The sequence below is a fragment of the Natator depressus genome, chromosome 3, assembly GCF_965152275.1.
Source record: "Natator depressus isolate rNatDep1 chromosome 3, rNatDep2.hap1, whole genome shotgun sequence".
Lineage (NCBI taxonomy): Eukaryota > Metazoa > Chordata > Testudines > Cheloniidae > Natator > Natator depressus.
This window is the reverse complement of record NC_134236.1, coordinates 106,717,478-106,740,826: the sequence shown is the minus strand read 5'-3', so window position 1 is coordinate 106,740,826 and position 23,349 is coordinate 106,717,478. Positions and strand designations below refer to the sequence as shown.

General features: G+C 42.7%; 1 protein-coding gene across 1 annotated transcript in view; it reads left to right on the top strand.

Annotated features, from left to right (window-relative positions):
* Positions 1-23,349, top strand: part of TXLNB (taxilin beta) — a 57,136-nt gene that overhangs the window by 14,565 nt on the left and 19,222 nt on the right. The window contains exons 4-6 of the mRNA XM_074948526.1: positions 9,817-9,987; positions 19,146-19,340; positions 21,547-21,666. Coding sequence (XP_074804627.1) covers positions 9,817-9,987; positions 19,146-19,340; positions 21,547-21,666 — 486 coding nt within the window. The remainder of the gene's footprint in view (positions 1-9,816; positions 9,988-19,145; positions 19,341-21,546; positions 21,667-23,349) is intronic.

The window sequence follows — 23,349 nt, the reverse complement described above, 5'->3', positions numbered from 1 at the left end:
TGCTGCAAATACTTCAATGCAACTTTTGTTAAATCGTTTTTCTCATGCACATTTAGAGATATGCTGAAGTACCAAGGTTTGGAAAAGAATCTTCTCCAAAGTTCAGGGGTGTTCATTTCTGGGAGTTGGCTTTAGATCCATCTCTAGACTATTAAGGATAAGGAATCAGAAGAGGTGTGACCGAGATGGGTAGAGATCCATCTAGTTTTGTTTGTGTAACTGAAACAGCAGTTCTGTGAAAACTGGCTTATCATAACACAAAAGTGTGCAAACAGCAAGGTGGCCTGTGATTTGTGACCCTTAAAATTGTAGGGATCAGTGATTTCATACACTGGAAACCTGCCTACTAATATCCACTGTGCTTAGGAAAACCAATGTTTGTGAAAAACACTGTTAAGAATTCCAATTACATCACCAACCAAAAGTCTTGGTTTTGATGAAACAGAGAGCAGGTCAAGTTTGTACTTTAAACAGCTCTCTAAAAACCAGAAAACAATAAAAGTTAACAGCCTATCGCATTTGACAGCCTGACTTCCTCAGGCAATGATTTTCTCAGAGTATTGGTTCCTGCACTGTTTGCTTCCTAAAACAGATTAAAAGAAAACTGAGAAACTGAGCATGGCTTTGCACTATCAAACCAACACACACTGGAGATTAGTGGAATCCCTGCTTTCAGAAGTGGGTGTTACTATGGACACTCCACAGCTAAGAATGACTGACATTCTTAACTTTCCATTTCCTTTCTTTTGAGACTGATATTTATGTGTGTGTTTGTGTATGTATATATAATTTTTAAACAGGAAATTATACTCTGGTTTTAAGGATCTTTTAAAAGGAGTGGAGATAATTTAGGCATCATTTTCTCAATAATAATATACAGAGCTTTTAAAAACTAATTAAGTTGTAATTATGAGTAGTTTAAGAGTTTAAGAGCTACGCAGGTGGTGTCGGAGAGAAGGCTTTGGATTCTTTGACCATGGGATGGTGTTCCAAGAAGGAGGTGTGGTAGGCAGAGATGGGCTCCACCTAACGAAGAGAGGGAAGAGCATCTTCACAAGCAGGCTGGCTGACCTAGTGAGGAGGGCTTTAAACTAGGTTCCCCGGGGGAAGGAGACCAAAGCCCTGAGGTAAGTGGGGAAGTGCGATACCGGGAGGAAGCACGAGCAGGAGAGCGCGAGAGGGGAAGGCTCCTGCCTCATACTGAGAAAGAGGGACAATCAGTGAGTTATCTCAAGTGCCTATACACAAATGCAAGAAGCCTGGGAAAGAAGCAGGGAGAACTGGAAGACCTGGCACAATCAAGGAATTATGATGTGATTGGAATAACAGAGACTTGGTGGGATAACTCACATGACTGGAGTACTGTCATGGATGGATATAAACTGTTCAGGAAGGACAGGCAGGGAAGAAAAGGTGTGGGAGTTGCATTGTAAGTAAGAGAGCAGTATGACTGCTAAGAGCTCCGGTATGACACTGCAGAAAAACCTGAGAGTCTCTGGATTAAGTTTAGAAGTGTGAGCAACAAGGGTGATGTCGTGGTGGGAGTCTGCTATAGACCACCGGACCAGGGGGATGAGGTGGACAAGGCTTTCTTCTGGCAACTAACGGAAGTTACTAGACTGCAGGCCCCTGGTTCTCATGGGAGACTTCAATCACCCTGATATCTGCTGGGAGAGCAATACAGCGGTGCACAGACAATCCAGGAAGTTTTTGTAAAGTGTAGGGGACAATTTCCTGGTGCAAGTGCTGGAGGAACCAACTAGGGGCAGAGCTCTTCTTGACCTGCTGCTCACAAATCGGGAAGAATTAGTAGGGGAAGCAAAAGTGGATGAGAACCTGGGAGGGAGTGACCATGAGATGGTCGAGTTCAGGATCCTGACACAGGGAAGAAAGGAGAGCAGCAGAATACGGACCCTGGACTTCAGAAAAGCAGACTTTGACTCCCTCAGGGAACTGATGGGCAAGATCTCCTGGAAGAATAACATGAGTGGGGAAGGAGTCCAGGAGAGCTGGCTGTATTTTAAAGAATCCTTATTGAGGTTCCAGGGACAAACCATCCTGATGTGTAGAAAGAATAGTAAATATAGCAGGTGACCACCTTGGCTTAACACTGAAATCCTTGCTGATCTTAAACACAAAAAAGAAGCTTACAAGAAGTGGAAGATTGGACAAATGACCAGGGAGGAATATAAAAATATTGCTCGGGCATGCAGGAGTGAAATCAGGAAGGCCAAATCACACTTGGAGTTGCAGCTAGCAAGAGATGTTAAGAGTAACAAGAAGGGTTTCTTCAGGTATGTTAGCAACAAGAAGAAAGTGAAGGAAAGTGTGGGCCCCTTACTGAATGAGGGAGGCAACCTAGTGACAGAGGATGTGGAAAAAGCTAATACACTCAATGCTTTTTTTGCCTCTGTCTTCACGAACAAGGTCAGCTCCCAGACTACTGTACTAGGCAGCACAGCATGGGGAGAAGGTGACCAGCCCTCTGTGGAGAAAGAAGTGGTTCGGGACTATTTAGAAAAGCTGGAGGAGCACAAGTCCATGGGGCTGCATGCGCTGCATCCGAGAGTGCTAAAGGAGTTGGCGGATGTGATTGCAGAGCCATTGGCCATTATCTTTGAAAACTCATGGCGATCAGGGGAGGTCCCGGATGACTGGAAAAAGGCTAATGTAGGGAAGGGAAGAAGGAGGATCCGGGGAACTACAGGCCAGTCAGCCTTACCTCAGACCCTGGAAAAATCATGGAGCAGGTCCTCAAGGAATCAATTCTGAAGCACTTAGAGGAGAGGAAAGTGATCAGGAACAGTCAGCATGGATTCACCAAGGGCAAGTCATGCCTGACTAATCTAATTGCCTTCTATGACAAGATCACTGGCTCTGTGGATGAGGGGAAAGTAGTGGACTTGTTATTCCTTGACTTTAGCAAAGCTTTTGACATGGTCTCCCACAGTATTCTTGCCAGCAAGTTAAAGAAGTATGGGCTGGATGAATGGACTACAAGGTGGATAGAAAGCTGGCTAGATTGTCGGGCTCAGTGGGTAGTGATTTATGGCTTCATGTCTAGTTGGCAGCCAATATCAAGCGGAGTGCCCCAAGGGTTGGTCCTTGGGCCGGTTTTGTTCAATATCTTCATTAATGATCTGGAGGATGGAGTGGATTGCACTCTCAGCAAGTTTGCAGATGACACTAAACTGGGAGGAGAGGTAGATACACTGGAGGGTAGGGATAGGATACAGAGGGACCTAGACAAATTAGAGGATTGGGCCAAAAGAAATCTGATGAGGTTCAACAAGGACAAGTGCAGAGTCCTGCACTTAGGACGGAAGAATCCCATGCACCACTACAGACTAGGGACTGAATGGCTAGGCAGCAGTTCTGCAGAAAAGGATCTAGGGGTTACAGTGGACGAGAAGCTGGATACTAGTTAACAGTGTGCCGTTGTTGCCAAGAAGGCCAATGGCATTTTGGGCTGTATAAGTAGGGGCATTGCCAGCAGATCGAGGGACGTGATCGTCCCCCTCTATTTGACATTGGTGAGGCCTCATCTGGAGTACTGTGTCCAGTTTTGGGACCCACACTACAAGAAGGATGTGAAAAAATTGGAAAGCGTCCAGCGGAGGGCAACAAAAATGATTAGGGGACTGGAACACATGACTTATGAGGAGAAGCTAAGGGAACTGGGATTGTTTAGTTTGCGGAAGAGAAGAATGAGAGGGGTTTGATAGCTGCTTTCAACTACCTGAAAGGGGGTTCCAAAGAGGATGGATCTAGACTGTTCTCAGTGGTAGCAGATGACAGAACAAGGAGTAATGGTCTCAAGTTGCAGTGGGGGAGGTTTAGGTTGGATATTAGGAAAAGCTTTTTCACTAGGAGGTAGGTGAAGCACTGGAATGCATTAACTAGGGAGGTGGTGGAATCTCCTTCCTTTGAAGTTTTTAAGGTCAGGCTTGACAAAGCCCTGGCTAGGATGATTTAGTTGGGGATTCATCCTGCTTTGAGCAGGGGGTTGGACGAGATCACCTCGTGAGGTCCCTTCCAACCCTGAGATTCTATGATTCTAAGAGTAAAAGTAATATGACTTCAGTTATTTAAAAAAGAGGGAGGAGGAGTAAAAAACCAGAATATTCAGAGTCAATGTTAAACTTAAAAAAACCAAAACCCCAAATATTTACAGAATATGGGAATGAACCGTCAAACGCACCAAACCCCTGTTCCCACACCAGCCTTCTTTGTTTCTTTCATACCTTGCAAGATGTGTTATTTTGGGGCTAAGGATTTTTTCTAAGTGCTCTAAGGACTCCACAGCCATAGCCTGTTGATATCTTCCATTTGGAAACACCACTGCATTTGTACAGTTTGCAGAGTACTGAACATTTGCCTCACAGAACATTGGCTTTATAATTGGTTTTATACACAAGTGTCTCTGATGTTATGTGTGATGCTTCATCACAAAATTGAGCTGTGCTCTTTTCAAGTAATGCCCTAATTTAGTAACCTGGGTGATTTATACTGACTTTGATGGGACTTAAGCACATACTTACAGAGACCTCATGGCTGCAGCATAAGTTAAAGCAGGACCGGTCCTGCTATAATTTACTCTCCACTACAGTCAATCACAGCTTGAAAATATGGGCTCATACCACCAACTGCCCCTGCAGAGGAGAGGCTTTGAAGAATCTATCAGAAGAGAAGCACAAAAGCATTCATGCTCTGCTGCCTCTCGAGATATAACTCTGACATACATTAGCCATGATGATCAGGGATGTCCAGGTGTCCTTGTGCCTCTGACCGCCAGAAGCTAGGACTGGACAGCAAGGGATGGATCACTCACCAATTGCCCTGTTCTAGTCATTCCCTTGAAGCATCTGGTACTGGCCACTGTGGGAAAACAGGATACCAGGCTAGATGGACCACTGTTCTGACCCAGTATGGCCGTTCTTCTGTTCTTATGACATTGCTAAAGTGAATAAATTAACAAAATTAACCAAAGGTTTTGCTGACAAATGCTTATGCTATTTACTCTGCTCTACCAGCTGTGCTCTAGCCCAGCACAACCCAGTAAAGGTGGTTTGGATTAGTGGAGCAGGGTGTGGTTTATCTTAATTTTTCCCCACAAAGCATTGTGCCAAACTCCCTTGTGGTCAGTTTACACTCTTAAGGCTCTCCCTATCTGGAAAAAAGGGCTAGAACCTTAGCGTGAAATCCTAGCCTCACCAACATCAACAGGAGTTTTGCCATTAACTTCAGCGGGACCATGATTGCAACATTTTTTATTCGTAATATCATTACTGAAAGCTTAGGTCTCCAACTGTCATTTGTTAACCTTTACAAGTCCACTTGTAAAGTGGAATATGATGTTGTAAAGTTGAATATGATGGCCATTCTGTCATTCTTAATTTGCCAGTGAGTTACTGCCCAAAGATTCTTCAATTTCAAAATAAATACCATCTTCTCAAGAACTTTCAAATACAAGTTTCTAGGGCAAGCCGTTTTTATAAGATGTAGCAAAAAAGCAGAAGAAGAATTTCCAAGTCATGATTAAGACCTAATTCTTTCTAAGTCCAGTGTCTCAAAAAGAGCTTGACTGAGTCATCTACGATTTGGACAAAATATTATCTGCTGGGCACAGGTCACACATGCAAAATCTGAAGCAAAGAGAATATTTGTTATATTTTTAAAAGGAGAGGGAAAGTGGGTCAAAAATCAGACTTATAAAGGAAAACAAGTCTCAGCCTTAATTATAGAGAGGCTAGTGACTCTCTATAATGGTAGAAAACGTATTTCAGCAAGTGCAGTCTGATCATATGTAAACACAGTTTTGGGCTACATATAAAAATATGAATATGTATAGTGAAAGTTGGACATAAGATGCAAATATTTTTGAAGCAATGGAAGTATAAAACAATATTCATTAAGATTGTCCTCTGGTTTGAGCTACATATCATTTCACTTAGTGAATTCTCCTTGTCATGCCGTTTTAGTGTTTCAGAGGCCATTCTGTGATATTTCTGATAAGATAGTGATTCACAATGTCTTTTTTTAAACCAGACAACACTATTCACAGGGACATGGCAAGATAAGTGAACGACTTGTGGAACATACTTTCAGTACTACATGTCTTTGTTCACAACATGATCCCTGTGGTGAAGAGTGGTGCTGTGTAGCATCAATAGAACAGCAAAGACCCTATCTGACTTCTTGAAGTCTCTGGCACTTCTCCATTTAGAGGGTCAAAAGTCTGCTTGGGGTAGGGTGGTAATTTTGTTTGTTTTTCTGGTAGGTATTACGGAGTAGAAAGGGGAATCAGTAACTACCATTCTTATGGTGGAAAGACTTTGTCCAAGGAGTATTTTTTTGGTAGGGGATTGTGAGGTCAACGTTATTCACAAGTTTCTTCAGTGAATAATTCCTGGCCTGTAGAGCATTCCAGTTGTGGATATTGAAACTTAGATTAATTAATAGTTGAATAGATAAATCAGTTTCCACTGCTTTAATTAGCCACATATCATGTGGTATTGTTTCTGTTCACAGATTGGGTGATTTACGTAACTAATCAACAAAGTCTAAAATTCAAGTTTTATATTCTATTGTAATATTCACAACTCACATCAGCACTGTATTGGTCAGTTGCATATGTCAACCATCAGGGAACATAAATAATACAATGTAACTGACCAACACAGTGCAAATATTGAATTGTCTACTTTATTGTAGAATGTGTAATTCCCTCTAACTGTAACAGGATCAGGTGCCTCTCAAGAGCCCCTCATGGTCAAGGTTGCTTCAACAGCACCCTGCCTCGGTTTCCCTTATTCCTGAACACCTTAATTAAACTCCACCAGGCCAGAGTCCTTAAACATTTCCCTTTTGGGTCTAATTTTCTGACATAGATAATTGTTCTTGGACAAAGCCTTTCCACCCTAAGAATGGCATACCCAGATATCCCCTTCTACTCCACAGTGCCTACCAGAAAAACAAACAGACCCATCACCATCCTACCCCCCAAGCATACTTTTGACCTCATAAAGGGAGACACGTCAGGGGCTCCATGAAGTAAACTGTGGACTTTGCTACTTCTATTGATGTTGGACAGCCCCACTCTATCACAGGGATCAATTGCACTGTGAATGGACAAAGAAGTGTAGCACTGAAAGCAGTGCTCCATGTGCTGTTTGTTATCTTGTCATGTTCAGGGCTGTAATTCAGATCAGTGAGAGGTTGTGTCGTTGCTTCTCCTGTAACCCTGAGTGCCTTAAAATGCTCTGCTGCTGTAGCTCTCCATCTGGACGCTCCAACCCTGCATACAAGCATGTACTGAGTCTGTGTGAGTTAAGCAGCCCTGGTTCAGCAACTCTGACTCCAGCAGCCTACTTGTCACACCACAGCCATGCTCAGGACTCCACCAGCCTTGGTTACTACTAGTCAAGTGACTCCAATACTTGACTAGTAGTTCCCAAATTTCCCCAAAACCATCTGTCCTGAAATGCCCAGCCCTCTCCTGGATCACTCAGAAGAGTAGTAAGGTCTGTTGCTCCTTTAAAGAGACAAAAGCACAGCAGTTTGTTTCTTTAACTAGTGTTAACAATCACTTCAATTCTAACAAGCTCTGGGTTGATTTAGAATAAAAGTAAAAATTAATTTTATTTAATCAAAAAGAGACAGGGTATAAAGTCAGAAATGGTTACAAGCAAATAAAAGTGAAAAACACTTTCTAGTGACAAAGTCTTAACAAAACTACAGTCTTGATTCAAGGTAAGACTCTTACCTTGCTCCTTCCAGCAAGATGGCAGACCAACCCATTAGTCAGGATCTCCCACAAAATCCAAAAGTCTTGGTTCCCTTGTCTTCTTGGGTGAAAAATAACTTAGGGTTCTTTGCCCATCTCTTTTATACACCAGTGAACTTTTGAAATGTATCCTTCCCAAAGTCCAGTGCCTCTGCTGTGAGGAAAAGTGCCATGGAGTCTGATGGAGAAAGTTCCCTCCTGGTTTCTTCCCTGCTCATGCTTTCTACAATGCAAAGTGATCTGTCCCTGCAGGCTCCAATATGCCAACGGCTGATCACTTGACTATAATTACTAGTTGTCTGTGATTGTACCGGAATGGAAGCATAAGCATTTTCTTTGCCTGGAAAAACCCTCTTTCTCCACTCCCCAGATTTGTCTAGTTCAAATACATTTTAGTAACATCATACAGAGGGAATTCATAACTTCACATATAACACGAACACAGGCATTTTACAGTGATACTAACAACCACTGTATTAGCTTTCATATGATACCTCATAAGGCATATTTTGTATAAATATTATTGCAGTAGTGCGTAGAGTGTGAATACAGGGGTGACTAACTCAAAACAAACTCAATCCTGGGGCTTCTCCCCTTTTCCCAAAAGAAGATCCAAGCCTTTCTGGTTCTTCCCTATTTTTGGCAGGCCACTCCCAGCCCTACCTTGCTGGAGTCGTTTGGTCCCTGAAATCTCAGACTCTCCTGCAACCTTCTAATTCTCTACAGCTTCACTCTGCCATAGATTCTTCTTTTATAAGGCCCAGGTGACTTTCTCTAGCACAAGGGTGGTCAACCTGAGCCTGAGAAGGAGCCAGAATTTAACAATGTACCTTGCCAAAGAGCCACAGTAATACATCAGCAGCCTCCCCATAAGCTCCCCGATCCCATCGCCTCCCACTTACCGGCAGCCCCACCGATCAGCGCCTCCCACTCCCCGCACCTCCCGATCAGCTGTTTCATGGCATGCACAAGGATCTGGGGAGGAGGGGGGAGAAGCGAGGGCATGGCAGGCTCAGGGGAGGGGGCAGGAAGGGGTGGAGCGGGGGCAGGGCCTGTGGCAGAGCCCGGGGTTGAGCAGTGAGCCTCCCCCAACACATTGGAAAGTTGTCGCCTGTAGCTCCAGCCCCGGAGTCACATATTAACTTCTGAAGAGCTGCATGTAGCTCCGGAGCCACAGGTTGGCCACCCCTGCTCTAGCACAACTGGGCAGTCATAGGTGCACTGGATCCCCTCCTTCTTAAAGTAGCCAGTCACCCTGTCACAGTAATGAACAGCACCAATCAAAAGTACAGTTGTAATTCTACGATCAAATGCACCACTGAAACGTAGTTGTGGCAAATATTTGGAAGTTCACACCAAATACTTACTTCAGCCAATATAGCATGATATTATTTTTTGGTGCCCTAAAGGAATTTGTACCACTAAAGAATGCACTGCCAGTGACAGCAGAAACCCACAGAAAGGCTACATTTTTGATTACCAAGGGCTTTTCTTTCAACAGCTGCTTGGGTATCTAGTAAATTTTTGAGTTTTGTTGCTTTCTGGCAGTGATAAGTGAACAAGGCCTGTCTGAAAGACCGGTCTACTTCTCACAAAGCCACAGTATAAATGAGTAATCACTGAGTTACCTCATGACAGGGTATGAGAATTCCCACTGCATAAGGCTCCAGTGACTGCCTCAGTTTTAAACAGCAAAACAGAACAAAAACATTCAAACTTGGATCTGGCAGACTGAAGAAGAAAGGGTTGAAACGGGAGGACAGAATATTAAAAATTACCTTCATGCTCCCCCCATCCACATGCGCCCGCACACACACAAACACATCATTCACTGGGCTATTGTACAGATTGTGATTTTACTGCCAGTAGTTTGCATCTCTTCACTAGGTGCTGATAGAAATACAAAAAACTCTCCAAACAGTTATGAAAGAGGAGGAACTTAGTTAAAAACCAAAGAGCGCATTTTCTTTTCCTTCCTTTCAATATACTGCATTTCTATTTTTACCTACATTTTGCCCCTGTGTCTTTAGCTGGAAGAACATCGTGCTGAGCAGAAAAAGCTAAAGTATCTACAGAAGAGACAGGCGCAGATCATCAAAGAGAAGGACCAGCTGCAGAGTGAGCACAGCAGAGCCATCCTTGCCCGCAGCAAACTTGAGAGTCTCTGCCGGGAGCTCCAGAGACACAACAAAACCCTCAAGGTTAGTAAGAGGCCTCTCAAACTATACAGCAGGATATATGCCCCATACTGTGTGGGCAGGCTCAGAAACGTTACTATGCTGTTCAAACATCACACTGAAAAGATTATTTACATTAATGTATACAATATGCAATTATATACCGTAGGCCTCATTCCTGCTTACATTAAGGCCCTTTACCCAGTTCTGGCTCTGTAAAAGGGCCATTAGGTGAGTGTAAATGACATTTTCACCAATTGTAATCCTTATTTATGCTGTCAGAGTGGTGCAAAGGGCCCTTTGTGTGAATGACACACAGGGTATGTTTACACTGCAATCAGAGGTGTGACTGAAGACTGTGTAGACATACCTGAACTAGCTCTGATCTCTCTAATGCCAATAGCAATAGCAGTGAGGCCATTGCAGCAAGGGTGGCAGCAGGGGCTGTACAATCATGCCTGGAACCCTGGGCAGCTACTCAAGTGGCTAATCGATGTTGCCACCCTTTCTGTCATGTAATTCTTGTACACAGTAAGTTGCAGGACTGCTGCTAACAGTTCAGACTCTTGTGCCAGATGTGGACAGGCTACAGAGATTCCTTTACAGAGAGAGATACATCAGATGTGCCTGCCATGAGATCCTTTAAATCAGCGTTTCTCAAACTGGGGTCTGCGGACCCCTGGGGGTCCATGAAGGTACTCCAGGTGGTCTGCGGGCCTGGCTGATCAACTCCATCCCCCTCTCTCCCTCAACTCCTCCCCTCCCTTCCAGTGCCTCCTGCACACCGGGAAACAGCTGTTCAGCAGTGTGAAGGAGGCACTGGGAGGATGGGCGAGGAGTGTGGATGGGGCACTCTTGTGGGAGGGAGTGGAATCATGTCCAGGGTGACCAGCCCCACTGATCAACTCCTCCCCCTCCCTTCCAGTGCCTCCTGCATGCTGGGGAACAGCTGTTCCCCAGCTAGGAGAAAGGCGGGGGGAGCGAGGACCGGGTGTGCTCTGGGGAGGGGGAAGAAAGACGCAGGGAAGAGGAGGGGCAGGGGTGAAACAGGTGTGGGAAGAGGTGGAGCCTTGGGGGAAGGGGTGGAGTGGGGGCAGGGCCTGGGGCTGAGCAGGGGGGCTTGCGGGTCTGTGAAAATTTTTAAATCAAAATGGGTGTCCTCGGGTTGCTAAAGTTTGAGAACCGCTGCTTTAATGCATTGCTAGTCTCTGGCTTATTACAAACTCAGGTGAAGTATGTTTCACACAAGACCACCTAGTGGCAAAACATTATAATGCAGCTTTATATTGCACTATATCTCCCCCTTTAAGTTTTACATTCCAATCATTTACAAAATGTACACTAGGACACGGTCTTTAAAGTTCAATATGGATTAGTCTGTTAAGTGTCTCTGAATCATACTGGTTTTCTAATTACACAACCTGAACATGTAACAACTCGATCATCTGGCTATCCATAGTTGCAACAACTGGCCATGGTTGGTTTGGAATCTGTGTCTTTTTTTTCTTGTTATGTACCTACCATCTGCAGAGTTTGCTCTGTTGATTGTGATCTCTCAGCAACAAACTGTAGTTGTCAACAGTTTCTGCTGAACTCTCCATGTTGGTTTCAGTCACATATGATCTGGGCATGAGGGTTTTTTTTCCCCTTTACAATAGCTAGATTTCTCCATCCTTTTTCTCCATTCAGCTTTGACAAAAACACGATCATGTTCTACACCCAGCAGTTCTCTGAGTTACCTCTGCTGTAAAAGAGTTTATAAGCTGTTTCCTTTTTAGCTGATTTGGCTACTCCCTTCATGTCTGGCCACTTTGGAGATATGACTTTGGAAAAGAACCTAACAGTAGTTCTGAGGTCTTCCCATCAGGAGTTGTACTGGATTATATAGGCATTGATCTGTAAATCAGAAGAGCAAAAAATGGATCTTCCTGTTGTCTGAACAGCTCTCTCAGACTCTCCATTTGCTTGTGAGTAATGCGGGCAGCTAGTAATATGATCAAAATCATATTTCAGTTGGAATTACTTATATTCTGCGGTGGTGAATTGTGGTCTGTTGTCTGTCACTAGTTGTTCTGGAATACCAAAATGAGCAAAAGTGCACATCAGTTTCTCAATAACACTAAGACATATTATGTCTTTCAAATACATTTCTATATACCTGGAAAACTATCAACCAGCTAATGATAAATTTGCAGCTAGTCTCTTCCAAGGCCTGTCTGGTAGAGTTGTTATTCTATGTGACAGGTTTCAGAGTAGCAGCCGTGTTAGTCTGTATTCGCAAAAAGAAAAGGAGTACTTGTGGCACCTTAGAGACTAACAAATTTATTGAGCATAAGCTTTCGTGAGCTACAGCTCACTTCATCTATGTGGTTCAGCATTGCCTCTTAAAGTTATTTTACTGGATCTCCTTTTAAAACTCCAGTATCATCAAATACTTCATTGAGTTCTTCCACCTTTCTCCCTAGTCCCATCATGGCTGCCATACAGAAGCTGAGAAGATCATTGGTCTTTAATCCTTTGATCACATGCACTTTGAGTGCAAAACTTTTTGGGGGGGGGGGGTGAGGGGGGTATGTTGTTTCTGTGGGGAACTGGCCTGTGCAGTTCAGAATACCTCCAGGGCTAGTCAGAGATGTGTCAGGTGACTTCAGCTCTGGGAGGTGCTGAAGGTGATTGTAAGTCCCCTCTGATAATATGACTCATGTCTGCTGCTGAATCAATAGTCTTTCCATGAATATCCAGTTTCACTCTCCAGGTGGGCTCTGTGTCATCACACATGATAAAGCCCAGAAACTATGGCTCTTGATTGCCTATAATATGAGTCAACACCCTAACTGCTTTAGTGCAGCAAATTGCTGCACAACGTCCATATTTTGTGCATTTATTACATATTGCGCCTTTGACTGGACATGGATCCCTGGGCTATGAATTTTCCCATATCTTATGCATTTAGTCCAAAAAGTATGTAGTTAGCCTGGACTATATCCCTCTTAGCCTCAGAGGTCCTATGATAATTACTTTTAGCCCTCTTTACAGCTTGTAAGCTAGTTTCTTGTCTTTCAAGTCTGGCAAATAGCTCTTGATTTTGCTGTTTGACCAGTTCAGATACTTTGCTATTTGAATAGCTGCCTGTAGGGTTTTCTGTTTTTAACTGATCATAGAGCTCGTAGATAAAATCTTTCAAAGCAGCTGCATTCTCAGGCCCAAAATCACAGTTTTCTGCTAATGCATGTAAAGTTCTGATAAAAGATTCAGCAGATTCCCCTGTTTATTGAATTCTTTGGTGAAAACGTGCCCTTTCATAAATCACATTTCCATGAGGTATAAAGTATTCATCAAACATAGCCAGAAACCTTTCACAGTCATCTCTGTGACTCTCTTTAGTAAAGGTAAAATACTTAAAGATGTGCTCTGGGTACTTTCCCATCGCATAAATTAAAGAGCATACCTGGATATCTCCAGTTTCTTTATGGAGTTTGGTTACATTGTGAAATCTTGCAAAATATTGCTCCCGAGGAAGAACACACTTACCTGGGAGCCCATGACAGACAACATGGAGAAATTCGCTATTGAGACAATAGCAGCAGAGCAGAGTTGCAGCAGAAGCGGTGGATGACGATGGTTAGCAGTCCTAGTGCACCGTCTGCTGCCAGCAGCACCTAGGACACAACAGCAGCGGTGTCGGTGAGCTGAGCTGAGCGGGCTGCACACTTGCCGTGGTATGGCGTCTGCATGGAAAAAAGGCATGAAACGATTGTCTGCCATTGCTTTCATGGAGGGAGGGGCCACTGGCGACATGTACCCAAAACCACCCGCGACAATGTTTTTGCCCCATCAGGCATTGGGAGCTTAACCCAGAATTCCAATGGGCGGCAGAGACAGTGCACTGCTCCATAGGTCGATGCTAGCCACGGTAGTGAGGACACACTCCGCCGACTTAATGCGCTTTGTGTGGACATAAACAATCGACTGTATAAAAGCGATTTCTAAAAATCTACTTCTATAAAATTGACCTAATTTCGTAGTGTGGACATAAAGATGCTATAGACCTTTCTGTAAAACACAGAAGCACTAAGCCTACTCCAGCCTTGTGCAGACATTACAAGCAAGCAAAATAAAATAAGCCTATAGGAAAAAATATCAGTGTCTCCAAAATGGGTAAGAATGAAATTCATAATGAAGAAAGTCAGTTGTCAACTCTCACAAATTTAACATGATCCTTGTAGTATTTAATGGATTTTTAAAAGGCCCACATTCTGGAGTCATGTGATTACGTGGGGAAAAAAAGTAAAGCTACATTTCTAGCCCTTAGGGTTTCAGAGAGAGAGAGAGAGAGAGAGAGGCTAAAAAACCAGAAAGCAAATAAAAAGAATCCAAAGTGTATTATTTTAACCATGGTTTTAACCCAATTTAATTATTGGTGGGGGGAGGGGAAGGAGAGCCTGGCACATAATTTTTGAACATTTGGGGTTGGCAAATCTGCTTATATTATAAATCATGGGGAAAAGAAACTATAGAAAGCAGCTGATAGTGTCACTTAAGTTACAAAGCGCAAAACTTACCTCTCCTGTCCACATTATGAATCTCCTCTCACTTGCCATGGCATATTATATGCACATCATGTCATGTGAATATCATGTGTATAGTCTGCACTCGTTCAGTGTGTGGAATTCCCACTGACATGCACTGAAGTGCTGCAGAATATGCAATATAGAATTGTACTACAAACAAGAAATATACAACAGAAAGGAGAGTTTGTCTTGGTTCTTTTTTTGGTTAATATCAGGAACCTCAAATCTTTATGCATTTACAAACCAACCATGCAAATGATTTCCCTACAACTACACTTGACAGCAGAAAACAGATTTTTAATTCTCCCTCAAGAAAAGCAAAATACATGTTCCTAAAAATAACAGAATTTATTCTCATTGTTATACTGTATATCCCACTGTCTTTTACAGAAGTCAGCTAATACCCCCAGTGACACATTTCTCTGTGTTGTGTTATTGTTCTGAAAATTAGCTGACAGTCTGGTGGCTGTTTAATGACATAAATATCTCATGTCCCTTGTGCTTCTTGCTCATGGACAGTTAAGAGTGAAAGACTCTTACATAAACACCAGCCAGTCACCAGTTCTGATTCTGGGCATGACCAAAGCAGTTTGTGAGTCAGACTGCACTGCCTCAGAATCACAGGATCATCAACCTAATCAGGGAGTAGTAAACTGATCTCACTTGCACTCCTTTCACGCAGGTGTGACTTCAGTGGAATTACAGTATTCTTGATTTACAAGATCAAAATCAAGCCTGGATAATCTTAATTCTATGAGGTCTTTTATTCATAAAATATCACTCATTAAAATGATTAAGCCTACACATAAGGTAGCATTGCCCCTTTTTGACCCAAGTGGCTAGTCAAAGTTCAGGGCTATGTGGGAGTTTGAGGTGGAAGGAGAAATTGGTGGCAGCCAGGTATTTCTTTGATGCAGCCTTGTTTATTTACAAGGAATGCACAAAATCCTGTGTCCCTGACCACAGAAGGAACCAAGAACAAAAGGGAGCATGTCCTTAGGTTACCAGCCCCCCAGACCTCTTTGGCCAACACCAGACCTAAAAACTCTCTAGCTTTTCCCACTCCAGCATCACACCACTGTGCTTACAGGCTCCTGCTTGGTTTTTCTTGCCATTTTTCCTCTGCCTCTCTCTCTCTCTCTCTTCTTCTTTGTGACCTCAGCAGTATCTGAATGTTCTCTCACAGTCCCACACAGCCCTCCCCAAAACAATACGCAGCCCAAAAGCTCCTGAGGGGCTTTACACACTCCTGTTGTCTTAGGTGAGGCTTATGTTTATAGTTAAGTTAATTGAAGGGTGAGTTGACAGCTATCACCCTCAATGGCATTTTAACCCAACACATAACAAGCTTTCACCCACTTCATAACAGTATCTTCTTTCAGATGTTATGAGATTTTATTACATTTATTATTGCACTTTTAACAGTGAAACATAGGAAGGCTATATCAGTATCATATTGGCATATGAGGTATGGATATACCTCCAATATGGGAATTAAGAAAAGAGAGCGAGGTGGAGGAGAGAGTAGAACTGGATCAAGGGGATATCTTAAGAATGAATTTTAGTTTCTGGAAGCTCATCCACCTGTAAGCATAGAGGAGATGCAGCATATTTATTTGTGTTAAAACTCCAAACCATAATTTACAACTGTTAGAGAAGTGAGTGTAGATTTCACTAATTAATGAAGGAAATATGATTTGCATGTTCTGAATGCTTCGAACATGCTGAAAGGAAATCCTACAGGAAGAGATTCTGCTCTGTGACAGCAGTGTGAATCCAGAGCATTGGATTTGTGGAGCTACTCCAGCTTTAACAGCTGTAAGCAAGAGCAGATCTGACTCTTAACCTTTAGTATTATGAAGAAAACTTAAATGATCTTGCTGTACAGAAACAAGCCTGAGAAACCAAGAGCAACAGGCAATAGAGGGAATGCTCACAGATTAATAGGGATAGGAATGACTGGAGATTTTGGATGTACTTGAGGTGAACAATTACACAGTAACACAAATAGGGAAGTTTACTTTGAGCAAGGTGATGGCTGCCCCAATGTGGGGGCAACAGCCTTCCCCCTTCCGTGTGACTCTGCTCAGGGGGCAGCACAACTGGTGTGGAGAGAAGAAACATTGCTAAGCTAGATCTAGAGAGCCATTGCCTCTCCACTGGCCCAGTGCAGGTGCAGTACATGCCACTCCCTTTCCTAGGGAGCTAAAGCTACTGCTTCCTGGTACACTCTGGGAAGGAATTCTTGACAAGTCAGTCAGCATTCCTCCTACAGTAGTGTCTAGAGGCCTCTGAGATCAGAACCCCTTTGTGCTAGCTATTGTACTTACACATAGCAAGATACAGTCCCTGCCTGAAAGAGTTTACAACCTAGACAGGCAAAGGAAGTATTATTATCATACCCATTTTATAGATGGGAAAACCAATGTACAGTATCACTCAGGAGTTGAATGCAGTTTTCCTGAGACCAGTTCAGTGTCTTAACTACAAGACCAGCTTTCCTTTCAGCTAGATGCAGCCTCATTTCAAAATACTTGAAATTCAAATGGTGACCATTATCTGATACCTAAAATCATAATATGAGAAATTCTGATTGGACCAGCTACTCTATGGACTCCCAGTTCTGCACAGCTGCTTGTAGAGTGTTCCAAAACCCCACAAGGCAGTCAGTAGCTCAAAGCCACCGTCTGGCCTTATGTTTGGGGGAGAGAAGGAGATCAAATTGAACAATGCACCCCACACCAAAAATGCATGATGACTCTAACAAACCTTAACCAGCAATTCTTTTGTTGTGCTTCAGGCAATTATTCTTCCTTCCAAGGTGAATAATAAATGAGACCCAAAGTGTTATCACTGTGTATGTTTTAACATTTGCACAATTGCTACTTTCTGGCTATTTTATGTCACCTTGCTACAAAATGGTTCATTGTAGCTCATCTCCAAGAGGTGGAAATGTTTTGCTTTATATTCATTTGGATATATTTATTACTTTACTGAGCTCAGAATAATGATAATGATATTTTATTAATGCACTTTGCTCTTCTAAAAGAATGAAGTATCTATGGAGGCTCGACTTAAGGATCAGGCCCTGTGCTAGGAGTCTAAAAGACACGTATTCAATTCCCAGCATTACCAAAGGCTTCCTGAGTGAGCTGGACAGGTCACTTTCTCTCTCTATGGCTCAGTTGTCCACCTGTAAAATGGAGATTATAATATTGCTTTCCTCCCACTCTTTGTCTTGTCTATTTTGGTTGGAAGCTCTTCTTTGTGTGTTTGTGTGTACATAAAGCGTTTAGTTCAATGGGGCCCCAATCTCAGCTGTGGCCCCTAGGCACTACTACCACTACTGTAATACAAACAATAATGCTATCCCAAATTTCCCTCCTCCAGAAAACTGCATGACTCTGTGATCTCCATCCATGTCCAGTCCACCACAAGGAAAAGTGACCTCCAATAGAAGCAGTAGTTGCTCTTCATCAGATCTTTAAGATGTGTTCCTTGTAGAAAGTGTAGAATGTTACACACCCACTGCGCACTCGTTTTTTTTTCTAGAATAGGAGATAAATCTATGCCTTTGAGGAACATCTGTAATATAAATTAGAGTGTGCTGGTCAGCTACAGCTGTATTCACACATGGTTATAGTAAATTATCCTTGTCCAGTGTAATCAGGGATTTCATATAAATAAATATGCTAGCTGAACTATGCTATGGGATTGTAAAGTAAACCACTATGCAATTTGTAGGTTGGTTTCTTAATGTGTTGTAACATGTTAGGTGTGGCTACCAATAATGTTACAACAGGATTACACACCCTTAGAAGCAAATAATTAAAATAAAAAACTGGGTCATCCCAATGCTAGAACACTGAATCCAGACATCTGATACTTTCACTTATACATAAAAACATCCTAAATAGAGTTTCACTGATAAGTGTGGAACAAATCTGGCCATCCTTACTCCGGCAACACTCCCATTATTTGGCTCTGTGTTGGCAAATAAACTTCTGTATCTGTACAACACACAGCCCGGTATAGCTGTCTGATTTACTGCTTGATGAAGCAGAAGAGGCTGGGTTATGAGAGAGAAACCCCTCTACTGGTGCTGAATGAAGACCAAACATTTTTGTTCGTGGCCAAAACTTTTTGGTTTGGGGGGTTTCAACTAAAAGCCGAAACTTTCCACAGAAAGCAAACACCTTCCAACAAACGTGGTCATTTTGTCAAAAACCCAAGTTTCCATCAGAAAACAGTTTGGATGCAACATTTTTGACCAGATATCTTCCTTCATAGCAAAGGTAATGCTGAAATATTGGGAATCGGTACATTTATATTTTCTATAAACATTCTCATACCCAAGCTGCTCTGGTTTTTGAGTTCCCTTTAACTCAATCTGTATAAATGCAAGTCCTTGTTTTCCTCCTTTCTTTCAAGGCTACTGCCTAATCCAGTCTATGTATTTATAGTCACACTCATTACCTGGGTTTAAAAAAAAGAAAGACAGAGCTCTAAAGAGACATTATAACCTTCAGATGAGTCCAAGTCTTTTCTTTTTTTTAAAGCTGGCTATTGTGTTACCCATTTAAATTATCACATTCTCCACCTTTTTAACAGGAGGAAACTCTTCAACGGGCCCGGGAGGAAGACGAGAAGAGAAAAGAGATCACTAATCATTTCCAGGGCACACTGAGTGATATCCAGACTCAGATTGAGCAGCAAAGTGAAAGGAACATGAAACTATGCCAGGAGAACACAGAGCTGGCCGAGAAACTGAAAAGCATCATTGATCAGTATGAACTCAGAGAGGAGGTGAGACTACTAAGGCATGCAGCCTCCTTGAGGTAGGGAAAGGCAGGTTTTGAAGTGCATGAGGATTAGATTTATTGACACCACCCCATCCTCTTAATTTGCAATCATTTTTGTTCTTCACGAGGCTTTTCCGTGAAATGCAACATGGATAACATTGTCAAGATTTAATAGCACATTGCAGTTTAATCCAGACCTCATCAGAAGCAAGTTAGTGTTTCAACCTTTCTCTGGCAGCTGCAGATTAATAAAAAATGTAAACCAGGGATGCTCGGCATCTGAACAGACTCTAGTGTGCAGACCCGCAGTAAAAAAATATATAGATAGCATATTATCCCTTCAGTAAATCTCAGAGCTATTGAGAAAATTTCAACAAAGCTCCTATATTTTCAAACTATGCTGATTTTTTTCCCATCTTTAGTAAATATCTCAACTCATGACTTTGTGGGACTTTTTATTGTTAATTAGTATGTTCATTGTGGTTCTCAGTCCAAATATATGCACTAAAAACAGAAGGAAAAGTGACGTAAGTACTGTGTACTTCCAGTCTCAGAGGCTGACCCACTTTGGACTGAGCACATCCATCTAATTATTTTAAAATCTTATCGTATCACAAATGAGACCATCCCCTGAATGAACTATAAATACATTTTAATGGTTTCTATCAAAATAAAAAGAAATTTTATCTAAATGTGGCATGATTTATAGACCCATCTCATAAGAGATTAAGAATTCAGATTTTTTTTCCCAACCCAAATCAGAACAAAATATCAAAATTTTAAAAACGTTCATGAACTAACAATCTGAAAAATTTTTTGGATCATGTCAATTCATAATTTCAAAATGTTTTGTTCTGATTTAGACTTTTTATTCTTAAGCTTTTTTTAGAATGAATTAGCTAAAATTTTGAAACGTAAAGTCATTTCAAACCATAAAACAAAATTTTTCTATTAGAAAATGTCAAAACAGGATGTTTTGACCATTTCAAAAGTTTTTTCTCAAAATTTTTTCAAATTGAGCAATTGGTTGAAAGCAACCCTTTCCTGTGGACAGTTTTGGTTTCATAAATCAGCATTTTCCCCCACACAAAAAAGTTACACTGGAAAATTCCCAGCCAGCTCTAATGATTTACTCAACACAGCAAGAGTCATTGCCATTGCTGATATTTCTTTTGGGAGAGCCTGCTATAGACTCATCGATTCAAAGACCAGAAGCACCATGAGATTATCTAGTCTGACCTCCTGTATATTTCACCCACTAATTTCTGCATCAAACCAATGTTATGTGGTTGAGCTAGAACACATGTAATTACCAGGAGAGAACAATAGTCAATAAGGGCTCAACCTCACAAAGTGCTGAGCACTCTGGCCTGATCCAGTAAAGTACTGAAGCACGTGCTGAACTTTACATGTGTGTGTAGTCCAATTGCCTCAGCAAGACAGCTCCTATGCTTAAATTTAAGCATGTCCTCAAGTGCTTTGTTATGTCAGGCCAGAATGCTCAGCACCTTGCAGACTGAAGCCCAAAGGGCCCGATCCTGTTTAGAGCTCTGTCCCGATGAACCCCTGCACCCACACAGCTGTTTGCAGGGTTGGGGCCTAAAATCTCTGTTTTCACTTTATAGGATCAATTGACTTTGATGTTTGATTCTAATATGCTCCATCTGTCAAAATCTTGACCAGTTAACAGCACCAATAAACTGTGTTATGCATGTTCATGATCTAATGAGCAATCATTTGAGATATGATTAATCTTTTTGATTCTACTAATGAGTTTATATGTGGATATTGTACATTCTAATGCACAGTATTGGAAAAGGTCCCCAGGACTTTTTTGTTATTATAAATCTGAACGAATACAAACTTGGTTTCACTTCTAGAGTAAATTCTGGTACAATTTGTTCTTATGACAAGACCTATCATTTTCTAATAACTGCAATAGGCTGGGAATGTTTGGGGTTTCCATTTGTAGAGCCCTTCTCGGTACAAAAATTGGATCTGCATTCAATAGGTGATCTGTAAAGATGGTAAGCAATACAACCGCATCCGCAGGTATAAAGTAGATATCCATGGATTTGCAGGGCTCTACCCATTTGCAATATTTTGGCCTTTATGCTTGTTCTAGTAGGCAGCCATACATGTGTGAGCATGCAGGTCTGTTTTTTCACTACATCTGCAATTTCAACACAGCAGAGTTTGTTTTCTTGCAGCAACTTGATAAAATATTTAAGCACAGAGAACTTCAACAGAAACTGGTGGATGCCAAGTTGGAGCAATCACAGGAAATGATGAAAGAAGCAGAGGAGCGACATGAACGAGAAAAGGAATACGTACTTATCTATCTAATCTGTCTGCTTATTTGTCTGTCTGTCGTTAGATAAAAGATGGGCCCAAATCATCCCTGAATACCATTTCACCACTATAATTGGCTCTACAGGTCTGAGTTGTGAGACAGTGACAGGGCAGTGTGAGGGAAACTTTGGTGTGACTGTACTATAGATTCAGGAATGCAGCCTCCAGAACTGCCAGATTGCCACCTTTTCTTAGTGCATGGCTAATTCATCAGTCATGGGGCCAGATCATGCTACCAGTCCTAAAGCACCAATCTCCATCAATGCTTGCCAATGACATTTCCCCATGGGCTCTGATGACCCCACTGAATGTGCCTGAATTCCAATTGGGCCCAGCTGGTAGAGGGTGTCTCCACTAGAGGGTGCGGGCAGTGGCGAACAGAGAGGCCAGTGAAGGAGTTTCGAGTGTATCATCCAGTAATCAGATCAACAGGTGCTGAAAGTGGAACCCCTAGAAGTGCTGTCCCTCTCAGAATGTGGGGGCTAGAGTTGTCGCCTTTGCTGACTCTGTCTACAAAACCCTTCTCCAAAAGTATTTTAGCCAGGCTATATGGACCTATTTCTGTTATTTCCATTTTTTCATGAAGTAGTGAAAAATCAACATTCTTTGTACATGGTTTTCTGGAGAGGGGAATTTTCTTTGCAATTCTCCGGAACAACTAGCACCTATAAAAGAGTAAGCTCAATAACTGGTTCAATTAGCTATAAAATCATAAGGGAATGGGCATATAATAATACATACTTATGCTTAAATAGTTTTATGAACATTAACTGAATTAATGCTCGCAGCCTGCCTTTGAGGTAGGCAAGTATGGATTATTACAACTTGGTAATAATACAGCCCAAACTCAGTCAAAGAAGTTAAGTGACTGTATAGGCACTGACTCCATGGGTACTCCAGGGCTGGAGTACCCATGGAAAGAAATTAGTAGGTGTTTAGCACTGTGGCAAGATGGCCGATTTTAGTCTGGTGGGTCCTGCGCTTTTCTTGTCGGGGAGCTAAGATGCCACCTTTGCCCTGCTCTTGGGTGCCGAGGGCTCTGCTACTAGCCCGGGAAGGTGGTAGAGGAGGGAAGCGGGGGAGGGGTCTGGGTTTGCTATGAGTCCCAGCCCCTCTCAACCCCTGTGGGTTTCTTACCCTCGTCCCCCTTAGGTGGGGTTACCCTCGGTCCTTAGATGCTGGGGAGAAGGGAGTCTCCCTGTCCTGCTGGGCAGGGTCTCCCTTACTCCAATTCTCAGGTTTTCAAAATCTCTCAACACACCTCCAAGCTCCAGTCCTTCCTCCTCCTCCTCTGTCTGCCAGATGCAGGGGGGTTTATTAGGTTCCTAACAGGGCCTTAATTGACTGCAGGTGCTCCAATTAACCTGCGGCCACCTTCCCTAGTCTACAGGGAACCATGCTTTAATTGGCCTTGAGCTTATATATCTAGCACTCTCCCACTGCTCCCTGGCCCTCCTGTATCACAGCACCCATGGGCAGTCAGCTCTCCCCTCCCCCTCCAGCACCTCCTGTCCACCTGCTGCCCCCACCAATCAGCGCCTTCCCCTTCCTCCCAGCGCCTACCGCCCACCGCGATCAGCTGTTTCGTGGCGTGCTGGAGACTCTGGGAGGGAGGGGAAAGAGTGGGGATGGGGCACGCTGGCGGGAGGGGGCGGAACTGG